We start from the raw sequence: 17,234 nt of genomic DNA, 5'->3' as shown, positions 1-17,234 counted from the left end.
GGTCTCTGGCCTGCAGCTATACCCTACTTGAGAAAATGAGGGAGTAAAGATGAAGAGGAGTAGACTGTGATGAGCAGAAGAGAAAATGGTGACAAATGACACTTCAGAAACACTGCCAGTATGTTTGATGTTTTTCACTTGTGATGCAATTTGACATGATGACACATTCAGTTTGACAGCCAGTTTCATTTGGGACACCCTGCAGCCCTCGCCGTGTGTGTGGGATGGGGTCCGCTCATGGCGTTATAACCCACTTATATTATGGGTACATTTGTCTGTCTAGACCAGTTTTATCCTGCATATCAACAGTAAATTACATGCATTTGGAATGTTTACAGAGACTTTTTTTTTTGTGATTAACATTTTTTATTGATTCATACATTAAACAAAGAAAAGCAAAACATATATACACAGAATCAATATTTAACCCCTAATATATTACCCCAAGTTTAAATCTTTCTCCAATAATCTCTTGATAGAAATTAAAGCTCCGTCCCCCATACTCTGAATTAACAGGGAGTAATACACTGATGCCTCATGACCTTTTCCAAAAGCAGTAATCACCCCTCCCAAAGTATCTGCTGCTTTAGGGGGGTGTATACTACTCCCAAAAATAGTACAGAGCAGGTGGTGCAGCAGTAAATACCTAAAGAACTGAGATCAGGGAATCCCAAAATGTTTAACCATATTTTCAAAAGATCTCAACACTCCACACACATATAGGTCACCAAGTGTAGTAACCCCCCTCACAATCCACTCTGACCAGCAGAAAGGGGACTTATTAATGTATAATTTAACATTCAGCCATATGCTTGAGGCAACATTTAGATAAATTGGACAGTAACTCTTACACTCACTTGAATCAGACTGATCCGGGCTTGTGTCATGGTTGGCGGAAGCTTTCCATTCTTTAATGATTCAGTATAAACTTCTAACAAAAGTGGAGCCAGTTCTGTAGTATAAGATCTAAAAAATTCAGCGGCAAAGCCATCTGGCCCCGGAGCCTTGCCAGTAGGCAGGGCCTTAATTACCTCATCAAGCTCCTCCAAGCTTATCTCAGAATCAAGAGAATGTTTTTGCTCAGTCGTCAGTTTTAGTTCTAATGGTTCCACAAAGTTTCTAATATCTTCATCAGTAGACGAAGACGTGGAACTATAAAGATCAAGATAGAATTCTTGAAAAGCATTATTAATATCAATGACTGAGGTAAATATTTCACCACCAGCAGATTTCACTGAGGGGATGGTAGGAAAAGACTCTCTCTGCCTTATATATCTAGCCAAAATCTTCCCTGCTTTGTCCCCCGACTCAAAGTATGACTGTCTTGCCCTGAATAACCAAAACTCCACTTTCCGTGATAAAATAGTATTATATCTATATTTCAATCGGGTCAATTCTCTGAGGCCATCAGATGACATTCGGCGCTTCAGCTCTGCCTCTGCACTGTTAATATTCCCTTCCAACTCCACGAGTTCTCGTGCTTTGGATTTCGTTGGTGAATGAGGCATACTGTATGATCCAACCCATGAGAACTGCTTTCAGTGCCTCACAAGCCACGCCCACAGACGATACTGAGGACCAGTTGGTCTCCATATAAACATTGATTTCAGCCTTTAACATTTGTTGGAAATCAAGATTTTGCAAAAGGGATACATTAAAGCGCCAACTATATGATTTCTTTTTCTCCATATGTGGCAACACCTCTAAACTCACCAGGGCATGATCTGAGACCAAGATGTTTCCAATTGAGCAATCAACAACAGATGAAATGAGGGACTTGGATATAAAAAAAAAAAATCTATTCTAGAATAAATCTTATGGACTGATGAAAAAAATGTATAGTCCCTACCAGATGGGTTCAAAAGTCTCCAAATATCTGTACAGAGACTTTTTAAATTGCACAGAAACTGTCCCACGTGTTTTTACACAGGAATCACAAACCTGTCATAGCTCGACAGCGTAAAGACGGTAATGGAACAGCTTTTACCTGTAATGTGTATAATATATGCTTCACAGGATTTTTTCTAAAGAGTGTTTATTCTCCAGAGCTGAAAAAAAAAAAATCATCAGTCATCAGTTACTTAAACTGTCACCTAAAATTTCCATTTGAATATGAGGTGTTTTTACCAGGACAGTCAAAAAATATGTTTTCAGCCTTGGCACGCTAGTTTGCATCTTGTTTATGTATCCCTCACTTTAGCAGTAACCTTGACAGAACGCCTGCTCTCCACAGGATGCACTATGTGATGCGGGCGCTGTACTTCTTCACCTGTCACATGACTGAGTGTGAATGTTCTGTCCTATTTTTGACAGCGAATTTTAGACTGTGTATTTTAATCCTGCCGTCAGGCTGCTGCGTATCTCTCTCTCGCTCCCTGTCTTAATCTGCTCCTGTGTGACAACGCTTAAAAAATCTGAGGATTTCTGCACTTTGTGAACGTGTGATTGTGTGCAGTTAGAGTTGAGTGTGACTCATCAAAATCTCATCAAATTGGGAGAGAATTATTGTAATCTTATTACAAACTGTTTAATCTCCACCATTTCTCTCATGGAGTAAAGTATGAGATACCAACCTACAAATGTAACCCTACCAAAAATCATTATTCGCTGAGAATCTTCCTCACCACCGCACCTCTCATTTGCATTTGCATATATTTAAATATGGTGCATCAATATCATAAAATCAGGTGTAGGGTCAATGATGGCAAACAGCATCGGTTCTTGCTTGTCTCGTAACCAGTTGCAATGTGTTAGCAATATGTGTACGTGTAAATATAGACTGATTTTTGTCATTTTTACACAACAATATACATTCTCTTTTACTTTTATTGTCTTCCATAACATCATAGTAATATGTAATAACCTGAACCATTTTCTTGGAATGCGTTGAATATGACAGAATACAGATTATCAAGGATTATAATCCAGATGGAGAGGGCGGGCAGAGGGTTGTTCTCATGCTGTCCAGCAGTTCCAAATCCTTTTTCAGTTAATTAAAGACCTGAAGCCTTTGACTGAGCAGTTAGTCTGGATATTACAGTGCAGGTTTAATGAAGTGAATAGCAGAGGTGTGTGTGTATGTGTATGTGTGTATATGTATGTGTGTGTGTGTATATGTGAGTGTGTGTGTGTGTGTGTGTATATGTGAGTGTGTGTGTGTGTGTGTGTGTGTGTGTGTGTGTATGTGTGTATATGTATGTGTGTGTGTGTATATATGTGAGTGTGTGTGTGTGTGTGTATATGTGAGTGTGTGTGTATATGTGAGTGTGTGTGTATATATGTGAGTGTGTGTGTGTGTGTGTATATGTGAGTGTGTGTGTGTATGTGTGTGTGTGTATATGTGAGTGTGTGTGTGTGTGTGTGTGTATGTGTGTATATGTATGTGTGTGTGTGTATATATGTGAGTGTGTGTGTGTGTGTGTATATGTGAGTGTGTGTGTATATGTGAGTGTGTGTGTGTGTGTGTGTGTATATGTGAGTGTGTGTGTGTGTGCGTGTGTGTGCATGTGTGTGTGTGAGGGAATGTGTGTGTGTGTGTGTGTGAGTGTGTGTGTGTGTGTGTGAGTGTGTGTGTATGAGTCTGTACACACAGCTGGTTTGGCTGTAAATAATCCCACCGCAGGAGTCAGAAGAGCAGAACACCATGCCACGTACACAGTGCACATCTGAAAGCTAACGGCAAACATTCCCCGGGACAGAGTGACGTCTCAATGTAGTTTTGTCCACGTCACCGCTGCTGTGATGTTGCATCAGCTGTCTCACTTGTCTTGTTATCTTGTGAGGGTGCCAGATTTATCTCTGTTTCTCTTTCTCTCTCTTTCAAGTCAGCTCTATTCTTAAAGTCAACATGAAATCAAAATTGACCTCATTTACTTTCTGAAAGGGTCATGAAACACTAAACTACATTTTCTGAGATGTTACCAGATATGAATGTGTTACAAATGATCAAAGACAATGTCAGTATCCATTCATTTTAATTTTAGGAGGAAATTGGTTAATTTAAGAATTTTCTGTTCTATTTGCATCTTCCTGGTTTAAAATCTACATCGAGACAATCTCACAGGATGTGATGTTTTTATTTATTATAGTACATCATCGCATCATCAGTGTCTTATAATTATTAATGAGACTGCGTGGCCTTATCCTGTGAGAAGGCACTATCTCATGATTATTCATGTGACCACGTGACATTCTCATAAGACGAGTGATTCAAACTCTTAGCGGTGCTTTAGAGAGGTGATACCGGGCCATGAGTGTATGCAGTGTGGTGGACTGGGACTCGTTTGAGGTGATGATAGTCTCAGACGCAATCGATCTGTTCATCCTTAACATGAGTGTATTAACCGGTCGAAGCACTTTTATTTGTGAATCAATGTCTTGGAATAAGTCTCAAATGTTATTAAACATTTTAAAAACACTTAATACTTTTTTACCAACCTAACCTAACCCTAACCCTAACCCTTTCAATACAGAGTACAATGGCTTGCCATTTATTTGAGCATTAAATTACAGATATAAAATGACCAGTGTGATTCTGTATAATGTATTTTGAGATTACATAAAAGTGTATAATTTATTTGGGTAACCCTAACCTTACTCTGACTCGCGTTTGCTATTTTCCAGTCTACGGGAGTAATGAGTGTTTGAGCAGTTTTAAATGGGATTTTATCAAAATGATCCAAAGAAATGTAAAACACTTTGTTGCTGGGTCACTTGATACCTAGAGAAGATACATGCCATGTTTTTTATTTTAAAACTTTAAATAAATATTGAGAAGAGCATGCTATGGATTAAAGTGTGTCATTCCTCATTACCATTTGAACATGTATGACATCAGCGAGGACACCCTACATTTGCTCCAAGGTAAATTAAAGCTAATAACTTAACATTAATTCATTCACGTATCTCAGGTCATAATAAAGGTTAAAAGTAAATAAAGAGTTCACAGCATCATAATTGTGTTATGAGACGTAATGAGCAGTTCTTTTAACTTACACTAATGATATGAGGTTTGTAATCACTATTAAATGACGCTTTTCTCTTTTCAAGTGACCGTAATAATCGTTTGCCTCCATTCTGATCCACAGTCTGCACAGTTTTCAATCAAATTACTATGTAACAATTTCTGTTACAAAAAACATCAGATAAATATTTCTTACTACGTATGTCACACAACAGCAAACAACAGGAACCAAGGGGGTCGGAGTTTAGCGAAGGGTCAATTGTGAGAATCTTTGATGCTGTTAACTACATTAGTGAAATAAATATGAGTGACTAGATCAGACAGTTGTTGTGGTCACTCCCCCTTCCTTCTTGAAGCTTCATGACCTTTTCTAAAAGCAGCAAGCACCATCTCAAGAGGATCTGCCACTTTAGGGGGCTGCGTACTACACCCAAAGGTGGTACAGAGTAGATGGCGCAGCTGTAAGTACCTGAAGAATTGAGATCTGGGAATCCCAAACCACTGTATAACATTTTTAAAGGATCTCAGTGCTCCATTTTCATTTAGGTCACCCAGCGTAGTAACACCCTTCCCAATCCATTTTGTCCAGCAGAAAGGGGACTTGTTAATGCACAATTTCGTGTTTAACCAAATACTTGCGGCAACGTTCAGATAAATGTCTGAATTGAACACACGAGAAACTTTTGTCCACACTAAATGCATGTGCGAGATAACGGGATGTGTCTTTACTTCTCTGGGAAGCTTGGTAGAAAGACTTTGCAATGGCAAGATAGGGGCAAGGACCTCCTGTTCAATAAAGAGCCGGGGAGGAGCCCTCTCAGGTGGAAGTGACCAATGTGCCAAATGTCTGAGACCAAAAGCATAATAGTAAAACAAAATCTTGGGGAGACCTAACCCACCTTTGTCAACTGGCCTGTTTAACTTGTTAAAATGCATCTGAGGATGTTTACCATTCCAGAAAAAGGATTTAGCAATACTATCAAATTGTTTAAAATAAAAGAGGGGAACTTCAATGGGGAGAGACTGCAGTAAGTAATTGAATTTTGGAATACAATTCATTTTAGTAACATTAACCTTCCCAATCATCGATAAATGTAATGAAGCCCAACTGCCCACATCGCTCGAAAACCTTTTTATTAAGGGGTCAAAATTAAATTCTAAGTAAATCACACAAATTTGCTGGGAATAAAATGCCCAAATATTTAATGCCCTGTTTGGGCCACTGCAAGATGCCCGGCTGGAAAGCCGTTATCGGGCAGTACGCTGTCAGAGCCAAAGCTTCGGATTTAGACCAGTTAACTCTGTATCCCGAAAATTTAGAAAATGAATTGATAATTTTGTGGAGGCAAGGCACAGATCTAGTAAGATCATAGACAAATAATTAAATATCATCTGCATAAAGTAAAAGCTTATGTGCTACACCTCCCGCCATCACTGGAAAATCATCCTCCTTTCTTATCGCGGCTGCTAATGGTTCCTGGGCAAGACAGAACAATAATGGGGAAGAGGGCAACCCTGCCGGGTGCCCCTATCCAGAGTAAAATAATCTGAAGTTAATCCATTTGTTTGTACCACCACTACCAGGTGTCTATAAAGTAACTTAATCCATCCAATAAAAGTTTTTCCAAACCCATAGTTTTCCAAAATCTTAAAAAGATAATCCCATTCTACCATATCAAATGCCTTTTTGGCTTCAAGTGAGATGGCAGCGACCGGAGACTGATCATTCACCACTGACCACATGATATTGATGAGACGCCTGATGTTATCAGAAGAGCTGCGGCCCCGAATAAACCCCACCTGATCTATATGTATAAGAGATGTCATAACTTTACTTAATCGGTTTTCCAGAATTTTTGACAAAATGTTTACATCTAGTTGGATCAGGGAAATTGGACAGTAACTTTTACACTCACTTGGATCTTTGTCCTTTTTTAGAATCAGACTGATCCGGGCTTGTGTCATGGTTGGAGGAAGCTTTCCATTCTTTAATGATTCAGTATAAACTTCTAACAAAAGTGGAGCCAGTTCTGTAGCATAAGATCTAAAAAATTCAGCGGCAAAGCCATCTGGCCCCGGAGCCTTGCCAGTAGGCAGGGCCTTAATTACCTCATCAAGCTCCTCAAAGCTTATCTCAGAATCAAGAGAATTTTTTTGCTCAGTCGTCAATTTAGGGAGTTCTAATGGTTCCACAAATTTTTTAATATCTTCATCAGTAGACGAAGATGTGGAACTATAAAGATCAAGATAGAATTCTTTAAAAGCATTATTAATTTCAATGACTGAGGTAAATATTTCACCACCAGCAGATTTCACTGAGGGGATGGTAGGAAAAGACTCTCTCTGCTTTATATATCTAGCCAAAAGCTTCCCTGATTTGTCACACGACTCAAAGTATGACTGTCTTGCCCTGGATAGCCAAAACTCCACTTTCTGCAACAAAATCGTATTATATCTGTATTTCAATTGGGTCAATTCTCTGAGACCATCAGATGACATTCGGCACTTCAGCTCTGCCTCTGCACTTTCAATATTTCCACGAGTTCTCGTGCTTTGGATTTTTTTGATGAATGAGGCATACTGTATGATCCGGCCCATGAGAACTGCTTTCAGTGCCTCCCAAGCCACGCCCACAGAGGATACTGAGGACCAGTTGGTCTCCATATAAACATTGATTTCAGCCTTTAACATTTTTGGAAATCAGGATTTTGCAATAGGGATACATTAAAGCACCAACTATATGATTTATTTTTCTCCATATGTTGCAACACCTCTAAACTCACCAGGGTGTGATCTGAGACCAAGATGTTTCCAATTGAGCAATCAACAACAGATGAAATGAGTTGTTTTTATTCTAGAATAAATCTTATGGACTGATGAAAAAAATGTATAGTCCCTACCAGATGGGTTCAAAAGTCTCCAAATATCTGTAAGACCAATATTTTTACACATCCTGTGAAGCGTCAATGTTGCTCTAGGGGGCTTACACACTTTTGCTTCACTATGATCAAAGACTGAATCCATCAAAAGATTAAAGTCTCCTCCCAATATTATATCATGAGGGGTGCCAGTGGCTTGCAGCATCCCTTCAAGATCTGTAAAAAAGCCCTGATCATCAGCGTTTGGTGCATAAATATTAGCCAAAATCAACCTTTGCCCCTGAATTTCAGCTAAAACAATAATGACTCTTCCTAATTTATCTTTAATCAGTTTGAGACATTTGAATTGTAGATGTTTACTTATCAATGTAATGACTCTCCTGCTCTTACTTAAGCCAGCACTAAATAAAACATGCCCACTCCATAACTTCCCAAATTTTTCAGCTTTCTGCAGAGAAAGGTGCATTTCTTGAACACAATATCACATTTCTTTCGTTTAAGAAATGAAATAACCTTCCTTCTTTTTATGGGGTGCCCCATCCAGAGACAATCCACTCATATTAACATTTGACATTTTGATATAATAGAAAAAATAAATTGTGTGTCAAAAACAAAATTATAAAGACCACATTCCAACATTAGTGCAACAATAAAACCCAAACTTCCCTCCGAACAAACAAACAGAAAAAAGAAAAACATGCACATTAACCCCGCGCACGACAGCGCCAACCAGCGACAATCCCTCTAAACTCAAAGAGTCCACGCACACCTACTAGAACCCCCGCGACAACGTTGCCATCGGATTGCTCAAGCCCAATGCTTCTATACAGATTTTGTGAGGCAAAATTACATAACAGAAAATACTTGTAAAACAAACTCCAGCCAATAGAAGGCATAAGCACAAAGAACAAGCAGATTCATTCACAGCTGTCCTGAAGGTATGTTGCTCCACAAAACAAACTCCAGCCGCTAGGCGGAACCAGCACAAAAAGAAACAAAACAGGCGTCCCGGTTCATCAGATGGTCAAGTGTATGTTTAACGAGTCAAGTTGACTCAGAGGCCACATAAGAAACACACCATGATTTCCTCAGTCCATCAACTCTATAAAAGACATCGCTTGTTGTAGGCATGTAGATATTTTGTGGTCATCCTTATCACTGGCCGGGAACTTCAGTGTAAAAGTGATCCTCCATCAATGCAAAAGTTTCTTGAAGGAGTGTCACTCCACAAAACAAACTCCAGCCGCTAGCCGGAACCAACACAAAAAGAAAAAAAATGGCGCCCAGCTTCCTCAGACAGCCAAGATTAAGTACAGCGAGTCAATCCACTTACATGAGAAAAACCAAATGGTTTACTCACTTCAATGTTTTTATGAAGGACAGTGTCGATCACGTTTCTCTCTTGTCGAATTCGCAAAGTCTGGGAACAAGAAAATGTGATTCTTCCAAGAAAGCTTTCCTTTGCTCCTCGCCTCGCGTAACTCAACATCTTTATCGGATGATCTCAGGAATTTGGCCAGAATTGATCGGGGCCTGTCTCACTCAGCAGATCTACGAGCCAGAACTCTGTGAGCTCACTCGATTTCCAGTTTAGGGCCTGTTATTTCGAGCAGACTCGGGAAGAGCCCGTCTAGGAATTTTACCATATCTCTGCCTTCTTCATGCTCAGGAATTCCAACAATTTGGATGTTATTCCTGCGACACCAATTCTCAAGATCTTCAAGTTTTTCAAGAACGTGTTCCAAATCAACTTTGGTCGCCAGCAGATTATCAGATAATTCCCTCTCTGATGACTCCAGATAATCGATCCGCTTCTCAACATCTGCCACTCTTGTAACCAACAATTTTTTTTCCATCGCCATAATCGATTGACGTATCTAAGTCAGCGATAACTTTCATCAGCATCACAAACATGTTGGACAGTTGATGCTGGATTTCTCCCGCTGCACCGTCCAAACCGAGTCCCTGATCCGCAGGCCCATCAGAGGTTTCAGCTTGAGCATGTAAGTGTCTTTTAATATCTCCAGAGCCCGAGGATTTTGAATTTTTTGACATATTGACTTCAAAGAGCAAATATGTAGCAGGGTGTATCAAATCTCACCGGATTATAACACAAAAATAACTAAAAACTTGCAAAGTATGCAGAGCTCGTCGAATTCACGTCCGCTCCTCGCATGGCGTCACGTGACTCCCCTCTATACATAGGATTCTTAATCACATTTACAGTATATCATTTATTAATGACATTATTCTGGTAGTTGATAATGAAGTAATGACATTGCATGACATGATTCACACAATAATTGCTTACCTTTGATCTGGCATTCCAATGCTTCTGTGATGCATCAAGTCACAAGTATCTCCAGTGAGGTGCAGTGGGAGTGTTTAAGGAGAGCAGACGGCGGCAGACGGGGAGAGAGAGACACCTGAATCTATGTGTTTGTTGATGTGTTAGTGTGAAGCGGTGTGTTATTGTGTGCGACTGAAAAGCGCAACAATAAATGTCTATGTGTTTCCTCCTTGCCCATCCTTTACACATTACATTGGTGCCAAAAACCAGGAAGAAGGAGGAATGCACTTTCGTGGAGTTCTCGCCCCTGCCGTCCGCCAGGGGAGGAGCCACGGCTGTCAGGAGTCAGAGGAACCGCTGCCGTCCGCCAGGAAGGGGAGGACCCGTTCCATCCGCCAGGGGTCGGAGGACTCACTGCTGTCCACCAGGGGAGGAACGGCTGTCATCCGCCAGAGGGCAGAGGAGTGGCTGAGGACCAGGCGAGCGAGTTTTTCTTTCTCTCTCCTCTCTATCTCTCTCTCTCTCTCCCCCTCTCCCTCCTCTCATCTCTCCCAGGGCTCCAGAGAGGTGGGGAAGACCTGCTGGCAGCAGGACGGATGGAAGGGCAACACCTCACCTCCAGGAAAGGAGGGGAGGGGAGTGCATCATGTCGGAGGTTTCCCCGGCCTGAATTGGGTGGCGGAGGAGTGTGATGAGGAGGAGGGCATGCCCAGGCCGTAACGATGGACACCCGGCACGGAATCATCCCAATCAGCCGGGAGAGGGATAAAGAGGAGCCGGGGATGCCAGTTTGAGAGGAAGAGAGACGCACGTGTTTGTGTTGTTTGTTCAGCCTGTTCCCGCATCCTCCTTGCCCATCCTGTGAATATGTTACAGTAATCAAATAAGCAAATTTTTGACATAACTGAGTTAACTCATTTTGTACAAAAGGACAGGTTTTCTTTCATTAAAACACTTTCACAAGATGCTCTGTGAAAATTCACATGCAGGATCATGATTATATCATAATCATCGGGTTTGCACAAATTGAACTCAAACTGTTATGTTGATAATATAATTTGTAACGAAAAATAAACAATTAAATTAGAAAAATGCAAAATAGAAACATTTTCACAAGTGGACTCAAACTTCGGAAAATCACATACAGTACATGCACACATATATATATATATACAGCTCTTGAAAAAATTAAGAGACCACTCCAAATATTTCTTAAATCAGTATCTCTACATGTATGGCAGCCATTTCATTCATGTGTCTGTTGAATTCCTGCTTGAATCTTTGCACCAGGAGTGGCATAAAGTCTGGTCGAGAGCATGCAAAGACAAATGAAAGCTGTGATTGAAAATCAGGGTTATTCCTGCAAATATTGATTTCTGAACTCTTCCTAAGTTAAAACATTAGTATTGTGTGGATTAATAATGAATATGAACTTGTTTTCTTTGCATTATTCGAGGTCTGATAACACTGCATCTTTTTTGTTATTTTGACCAGTTGTAATTTTCTGCAAATAAATGCTCTAAATGACAATATTTTTATTTGGAATTTGGGAGAAATGTTGTCAGTACTTTATAGAATAAAACAAATATGTTCATTTTACTCAAACACATACCTATAAATAGTAAATCCAGAGAAACTGAACATTTGGGAAAAAATGTCCAGAGCTGTATATATATATTTTTTGGCGGGGGGTTGAGGTGGACATCGGCACAGTCATTAACCAGGAAAATAAAAAATGGCACTCCATGTTGAAAAGGTTGCCGACCCCTGCTCTGGAGGGTGAATTTGACCTTTAGTCTCCTCAAAGGTGTGTGCTGCCGGTTTTTCAGTCCTCCACAATCCACTGAAAATTCCTATTCAGCTCTCAATAGATTCTGATATGACATGATGCCAACTTTACACTTCTCTACATTTTTACACATGGAAGTCTGCTACATTACAGAATTGAAGTGATTTGTGAAATCTGTTTCATGTTGACATTAAGGATAATTGAATTTGATCTGACAGTTTTTGGAGAATGAGAGTTGACTTTAGTATGGGACACACCTCATGTCTGCTTCACCCTGAAAAATAAACCCCTGTGCCCAAATTAAACACCGTCCCAGTATTCCAAGGACAAATTTAAATCCGCTGCTTTAATACATGCATCACAGTGGAAAGAAAAAGGTGTCAAAAGAGTTGATGTCACCACAATGATTTCAGTTCTAATAGCAGAATTGTGATAATTTAAATTCCAGGTGCTCTTAATCTTTTCCCCCTCGTCGACTTCCTATTTTCTCTTTTATTCCATTCTTAGTGGATTTTTCTTTTCTTTCATGCTCACATTTTCCAAGTGGTTGGCGTTGAATTTTGTGACACAGAGGGATGAACCAGCTTTAACAACAGTTATTATGGAGACTTTAAACACATTCGTAGGCTGTTTTAAATGAACATCAATTTGCCATTGCAGCACTTCTAATAAGTGCCTTTCACAGAGACACTGAATTAAATCTGCTCCTGACGACAGCACATGATGTTGCAGCGAATGCGGCTTGTCCTGATTTTTGCATGTTTGATGTCATGCAGAATAATGAGTACAGATAAGCATGTCCTTCCCTTTTATTACTGTTCCGTCAGTAAAGAGATACGGGTTTAACCTCAACAGTCTAGATTAGCAACTAAAGGCAAGTTAACTGTGTGGAATATTTAATGAGGGAATAAAATTGTCATTATTCAAGAAACTTAAGCTATGACACAGTTGGCAGAGAAATGTTCTGAGAGTTGCTTGAGCTGCCAGACATCAGCGTAGAACGAAAACAAATTCAGTTTTTTACAGCTGACTGAAAGACGTTACGTGTTTCGCCACTGAGTGAGCGCAGTTGCTATAATGCTTTTGAATATGTGACAGCGGGGCCTGTTGCTGTCAAATTCATTGGCTCTGCCGAAACCTTTCCACTCCTCTGACCAATCACGTGTTTGTTATGGGTAGTCTACTGTCTGTCTGATTAGCGAAATGCATGAATGACAGGGTGCTTCACCATTCAACATCTTGGCTACTGCATTGTTGGCACAAACTGCTGCTTCCTATTTCATGAGCCAAGGCGCTTTGCCATTTCCGAAACTAAGGTTTGCCATTTTTTCAATCAGGGGTCCGATGAATTACCTTTTCAGCACTTCGAGTGCCCTGGCGAGTTGGAGCCAAGGAGGCCCCACTGGTATAATGACGCTTGGCACAATCACCCTTCTGTTCTTCCAGCCCTGTTCCCAGGAAACCACACAGCATCCATTGCTGCCTGACCACATTGCTCTCATTGCCGAGTGATGTGGCATCTCACTGGCTAAAGCCGGCTCGGACAGACTGTGCAGAGTTTATCTTCCCAGAGTTAACCACGATTCATTTTCTGCTTGATTATTATTTCTCAAACAACCACGTTTTTTAGGAGTGGTGTGGAAGATAGGACAAAAGGAGAAGGACACATGGAAGAAAAGGAGCTCGACAGACGGGGAACTTGAGGTTATGCCAGCCCAGAGCTCGGAGCATGAAGAGAGCATGGCTGTTATGTTAAGCTTCTCTTAATTAAAATGAAGCTGAAAAAAAGAGTGTGAATGGACAAAGAGGGCCAGAACTAGTTCTGAGCTGGTTATAGCTGGTTCTACCGGCTTTCATGTCCCTTCCTCAATTTCGGCCGCTGGTTTGGAGTGTGGGTTCCCTCCCCTCCTCTTACTCCTGCTTCTGTTTATGCTTTGTAGCTAATGTAATACTTGGGCTCTGGCCTTTCAGACCAGGATTGGGAATACCAGGGGGCCAAGGGGGAGCCTGAAGACGCATGTCCGCTTGTGCTTTCACAGCTCAGCCCTCCAACAGGTCCGTCATAATCAGCCACAGGGAGTCGAGGACCAAAGAGGGCAGGAAGAGATAAAAAAAACAACCATAGAGACATCAGAAGTGAGAGCCGCACCTCTCAGTTGAGTCAGGAAAGTGACGAGTGTTGTTTTGAAAAGTGAATTTGAGGTGATGGAAACAGCGGAGCTGCTTTGTGATGTAAGAAAAAGGAAGAAACATTGAAAGAGGCAAAAAAGAGAGTAAGAAAAACAGAGCGCCAAAGTGAGAGAGGAAGTTTGAATGAGAATAGACAATTATTGAGTTATTGGTTACACTAGAGACTGAGGTGCAAACTAACACAAAACGTATGATTCTCAGTGTGAAATATAAATACATTTCTTACACTCCTACAGTCAACATGACATTGCATTCACAACCCTGACATTACATGTGACACATTCTGATATTCAATGAGAGAAAATGGAGGACAAGACTTGAATTGATTGGGTTATGAGGGATTGGTGAAGTCAGTTGAAAAGCTAAGTCATTTCAGAAGCGGAAGTTTTTAATAAAAGATTATTTTTTTCTTTGGAATAACATGCACTGATGAATCGTTCACAGTAAGACCAGGAACATGTATTAAAATCATTAGGGTCAGTTTTGATTTTATGTCGACTTTAAAGGGTCTCTCAGACTTTCGATTACAGGCCACAACTGAGAACAAATCCTGTCTAAAGCGATGAAATAATCTCCATATTTACTGTGCCAGACTGGCCACATCTCCTCCAAATGAGCTGGAGTTAATATGTGCTCTTATGCATTGTTTTTGCCTCTAGGTTTCTAACAGGGAAAGAGCCAGTGGTTCCTCTACAGATCTTCTTCTCTCTCTCTCTCTCACACACACTTGAAGAGTGAGAATAATCATTCTGAAGCATGGAGCCCGCTGAGATGAACGCTATTCCCAATGGCAAAGGGTACGAAGCTGGTGAGGAGACGACCGCAACTGCAATGAAAAGCCAATCAGAAGATGCCACTCAGTAAGTATGTGCTCAAGGATGCAGTGCACATGTCTAGTTAAAGATGGCTTATTGTCCGTCATCCATTTTGGGCATCTCTTTATCTGTTTATTTATTAATAAATCATTTTCACATAAAGGTGGAGTTCATTTAGACATAAGCTTTTCCTTTCTGGCCAATCATTTTAATGACATGATTAAGGTTTTTTTTGGCAAACACATGGGCCTCCGTATCATATGAACCTTAGTGTGTGTTTGTGGTATCTTCCAGCATCCAGTCATGTCATCTGAAAAAGGTGAAGCCCGTCTGTTATCACAGAATGTCACTGAACGTCACAGTTCAGATGTCACTGAGCACAAAGCACCGATGTTACACTCTTCTTAATAACAGTGTGTCTGTAATTTTTGTGATGTTGTGTGCTTATGAATGTGTGTGTGTCTGCCTGCATGTTGAGGAACTGCCTTGACCTTTGGCACCTCATCGCATTGTCTGTGGCCACATGCCTCCATAAGTGTGTTTGTATAAGGATGCGTTCATCATGATTTCTCTGTCTCTTGTGCTTTCGTGGATGCCACACTGCTCTGTAGGGATCTTGTATCAAATAGCACTGAAAATGCCAGGTATGTCGCACTATGAGGGATGTTCAGCTGTTGAGAGTGTAACATATATCACTTCATGGTCTGGGTGCAGACTGTATGGATGTTACTCTGATAAACAGGATATTTTAATTACCATATTGTACTTTCACTCGATCTCATGACTCTTCTTTGTGTCTTTAGTACTGAGAGAACCGCAGGTAGTGTTGAAGCGAATCTGGTGGAAAGTCTGGCAGAGTTTCTCTCCAATGTGGATGACAAGAAAACCCCTCACTTCACAGATGCAAGTTGAGCTTTTAATAAAAATACATGTTTATCAGTTCATAATGATAATTTTAGCTTAAAGGTGAAGTGTGTCATTTTTTCAATGTTAAAATATTTTCACAGCAACATTGACCCGACCAGTGGGGCGGGACTATCTGTTTGAACAACGAACGGGGGAGTGTTCGGGAAACCTGTTTGAAAACAGTCATTATTTTACAGTCGCAGTTCTGTTTGGTATTGCTAGTGGCACGGTAATGACACACTTTATCTTGTCAGATGTGAATGTGTGGACTAACCTCTCTGTGTTCCCTCTTTCTCAGTTTGAGGGGAAGACTTCTTTTGGGATGTCAGTCTTCAACTTGGGAAATGCCATCATGGGAAGTGGGATTCTTGGATTAGCATATGCCATGGCTAACACTGGCATCGTTCTCTTTGTGTAAGTTACAGTTTGAATTGAAACTCGATCAGTGCCGGTGGATGATTGTATTACTGAACAGGTGAATGTATGAATGTACCGAGATAGAACTAATCAGTTGATTGGACATTAGACACTATCATCAACCACTTTGTCGGATCATTAACGTATCAGCCAGATGTGAAAATAAATTCTTGTTTATCATAGAATCAGTGTTTCTTCATTGAGAATAAATGCTGTTGTTGCTCTGTTTGAATATTCTTCTAAATAACTTTATTGTGGAGTGTGTTAATATGCTAATTGCATGTTCATTATGCTATTAAACCAGTGTTATTTAGTGCTGAATGCTTGTGTAGCTCTCACTTTATCTTGTACGCCCTTTAATAACGACGTCCTCCCTAATTTTTGGTTAAAGTTCAGGGTCGGTAATCGTAAGATAATTAGTGGTTTGATTCTCACAACCATCACTGCTGTGAACCTGAAATAAATGCACTGGATGTTACTTTGGATAAACGCATATTTCAGGCTTTCTGTTTTAGCGAGAAGACGGCATGAAACGGAATTCACACATTTAATTTGCGCAATGTAACATATTTCCAGGAGAAACAGAATATTCAGCAGGAATTATTGAAAGACAGGACTTGATTTTATACATCAGGATTTGATTGTTGTGAAAATTTTGTTTATGATATTATTGGTTAAGATAATTTCTCCATGGCTGTTTACATCAAAATCAAATCAAATCAAATCAAATCAAATCACTTTATTGTCACACAGCCATATACACAAGTGCAATGGTGTGTGAAATTCTTGTGTGCAGTTCCGATCAACATAGCAGTCGTGACAGTGATGAGACATATACCAATTTACAATAACATCAAATTAACACAGCACAATTAAACATCTGTTATACACATAATTACACTCAACAATATACAAATAATAACATACACTGTACAGTATACAATACACACTATATAGATACACATTATTCAATAAAAATAAAAAA

General features: G+C 40.2%; 1 protein-coding gene across 2 annotated transcripts in view; it reads left to right on the top strand.

The window, feature by feature from the left end:
- Nucleotides 1-17,234, top strand: part of LOC127425867 (sodium-coupled neutral amino acid transporter 3-like) — a 71,796-nt gene that overhangs the window by 13,569 nt on the left and 40,993 nt on the right. Inside the window, exons 2-5 of one of the 2 annotated variants that reach the window (XM_051672155.1) lie at nt 14,771-14,971; nt 15,538-15,570; nt 15,730-15,829; nt 16,131-16,246. In XM_051672155.1, the coding sequence (XP_051528115.1) occupies nt 14,868-14,971; nt 15,538-15,570; nt 15,730-15,829; nt 16,131-16,246 (353 nt within the window). In that variant the 5' untranslated portion in view covers nt 14,771-14,867. The remainder of the gene's footprint in view (nt 1-14,770; nt 14,972-15,537; nt 15,571-15,729; nt 15,830-16,130; nt 16,247-17,234) is intronic. The other variant, XM_051672156.1, reaches the window with a different exon arrangement.

The sequence above is a fragment of the Myxocyprinus asiaticus genome, chromosome 35 (genome assembly GCF_019703515.2).
Source record: "Myxocyprinus asiaticus isolate MX2 ecotype Aquarium Trade chromosome 35, UBuf_Myxa_2, whole genome shotgun sequence".
In the NCBI taxonomy this organism is placed as follows: Eukaryota; Metazoa; Chordata; class Actinopteri; order Cypriniformes; family Catostomidae; genus Myxocyprinus; species Myxocyprinus asiaticus.
The sequence above is the reverse complement of the archived record's forward strand: the minus strand, read 5'-3'. Positions and strand labels throughout refer to the sequence as shown.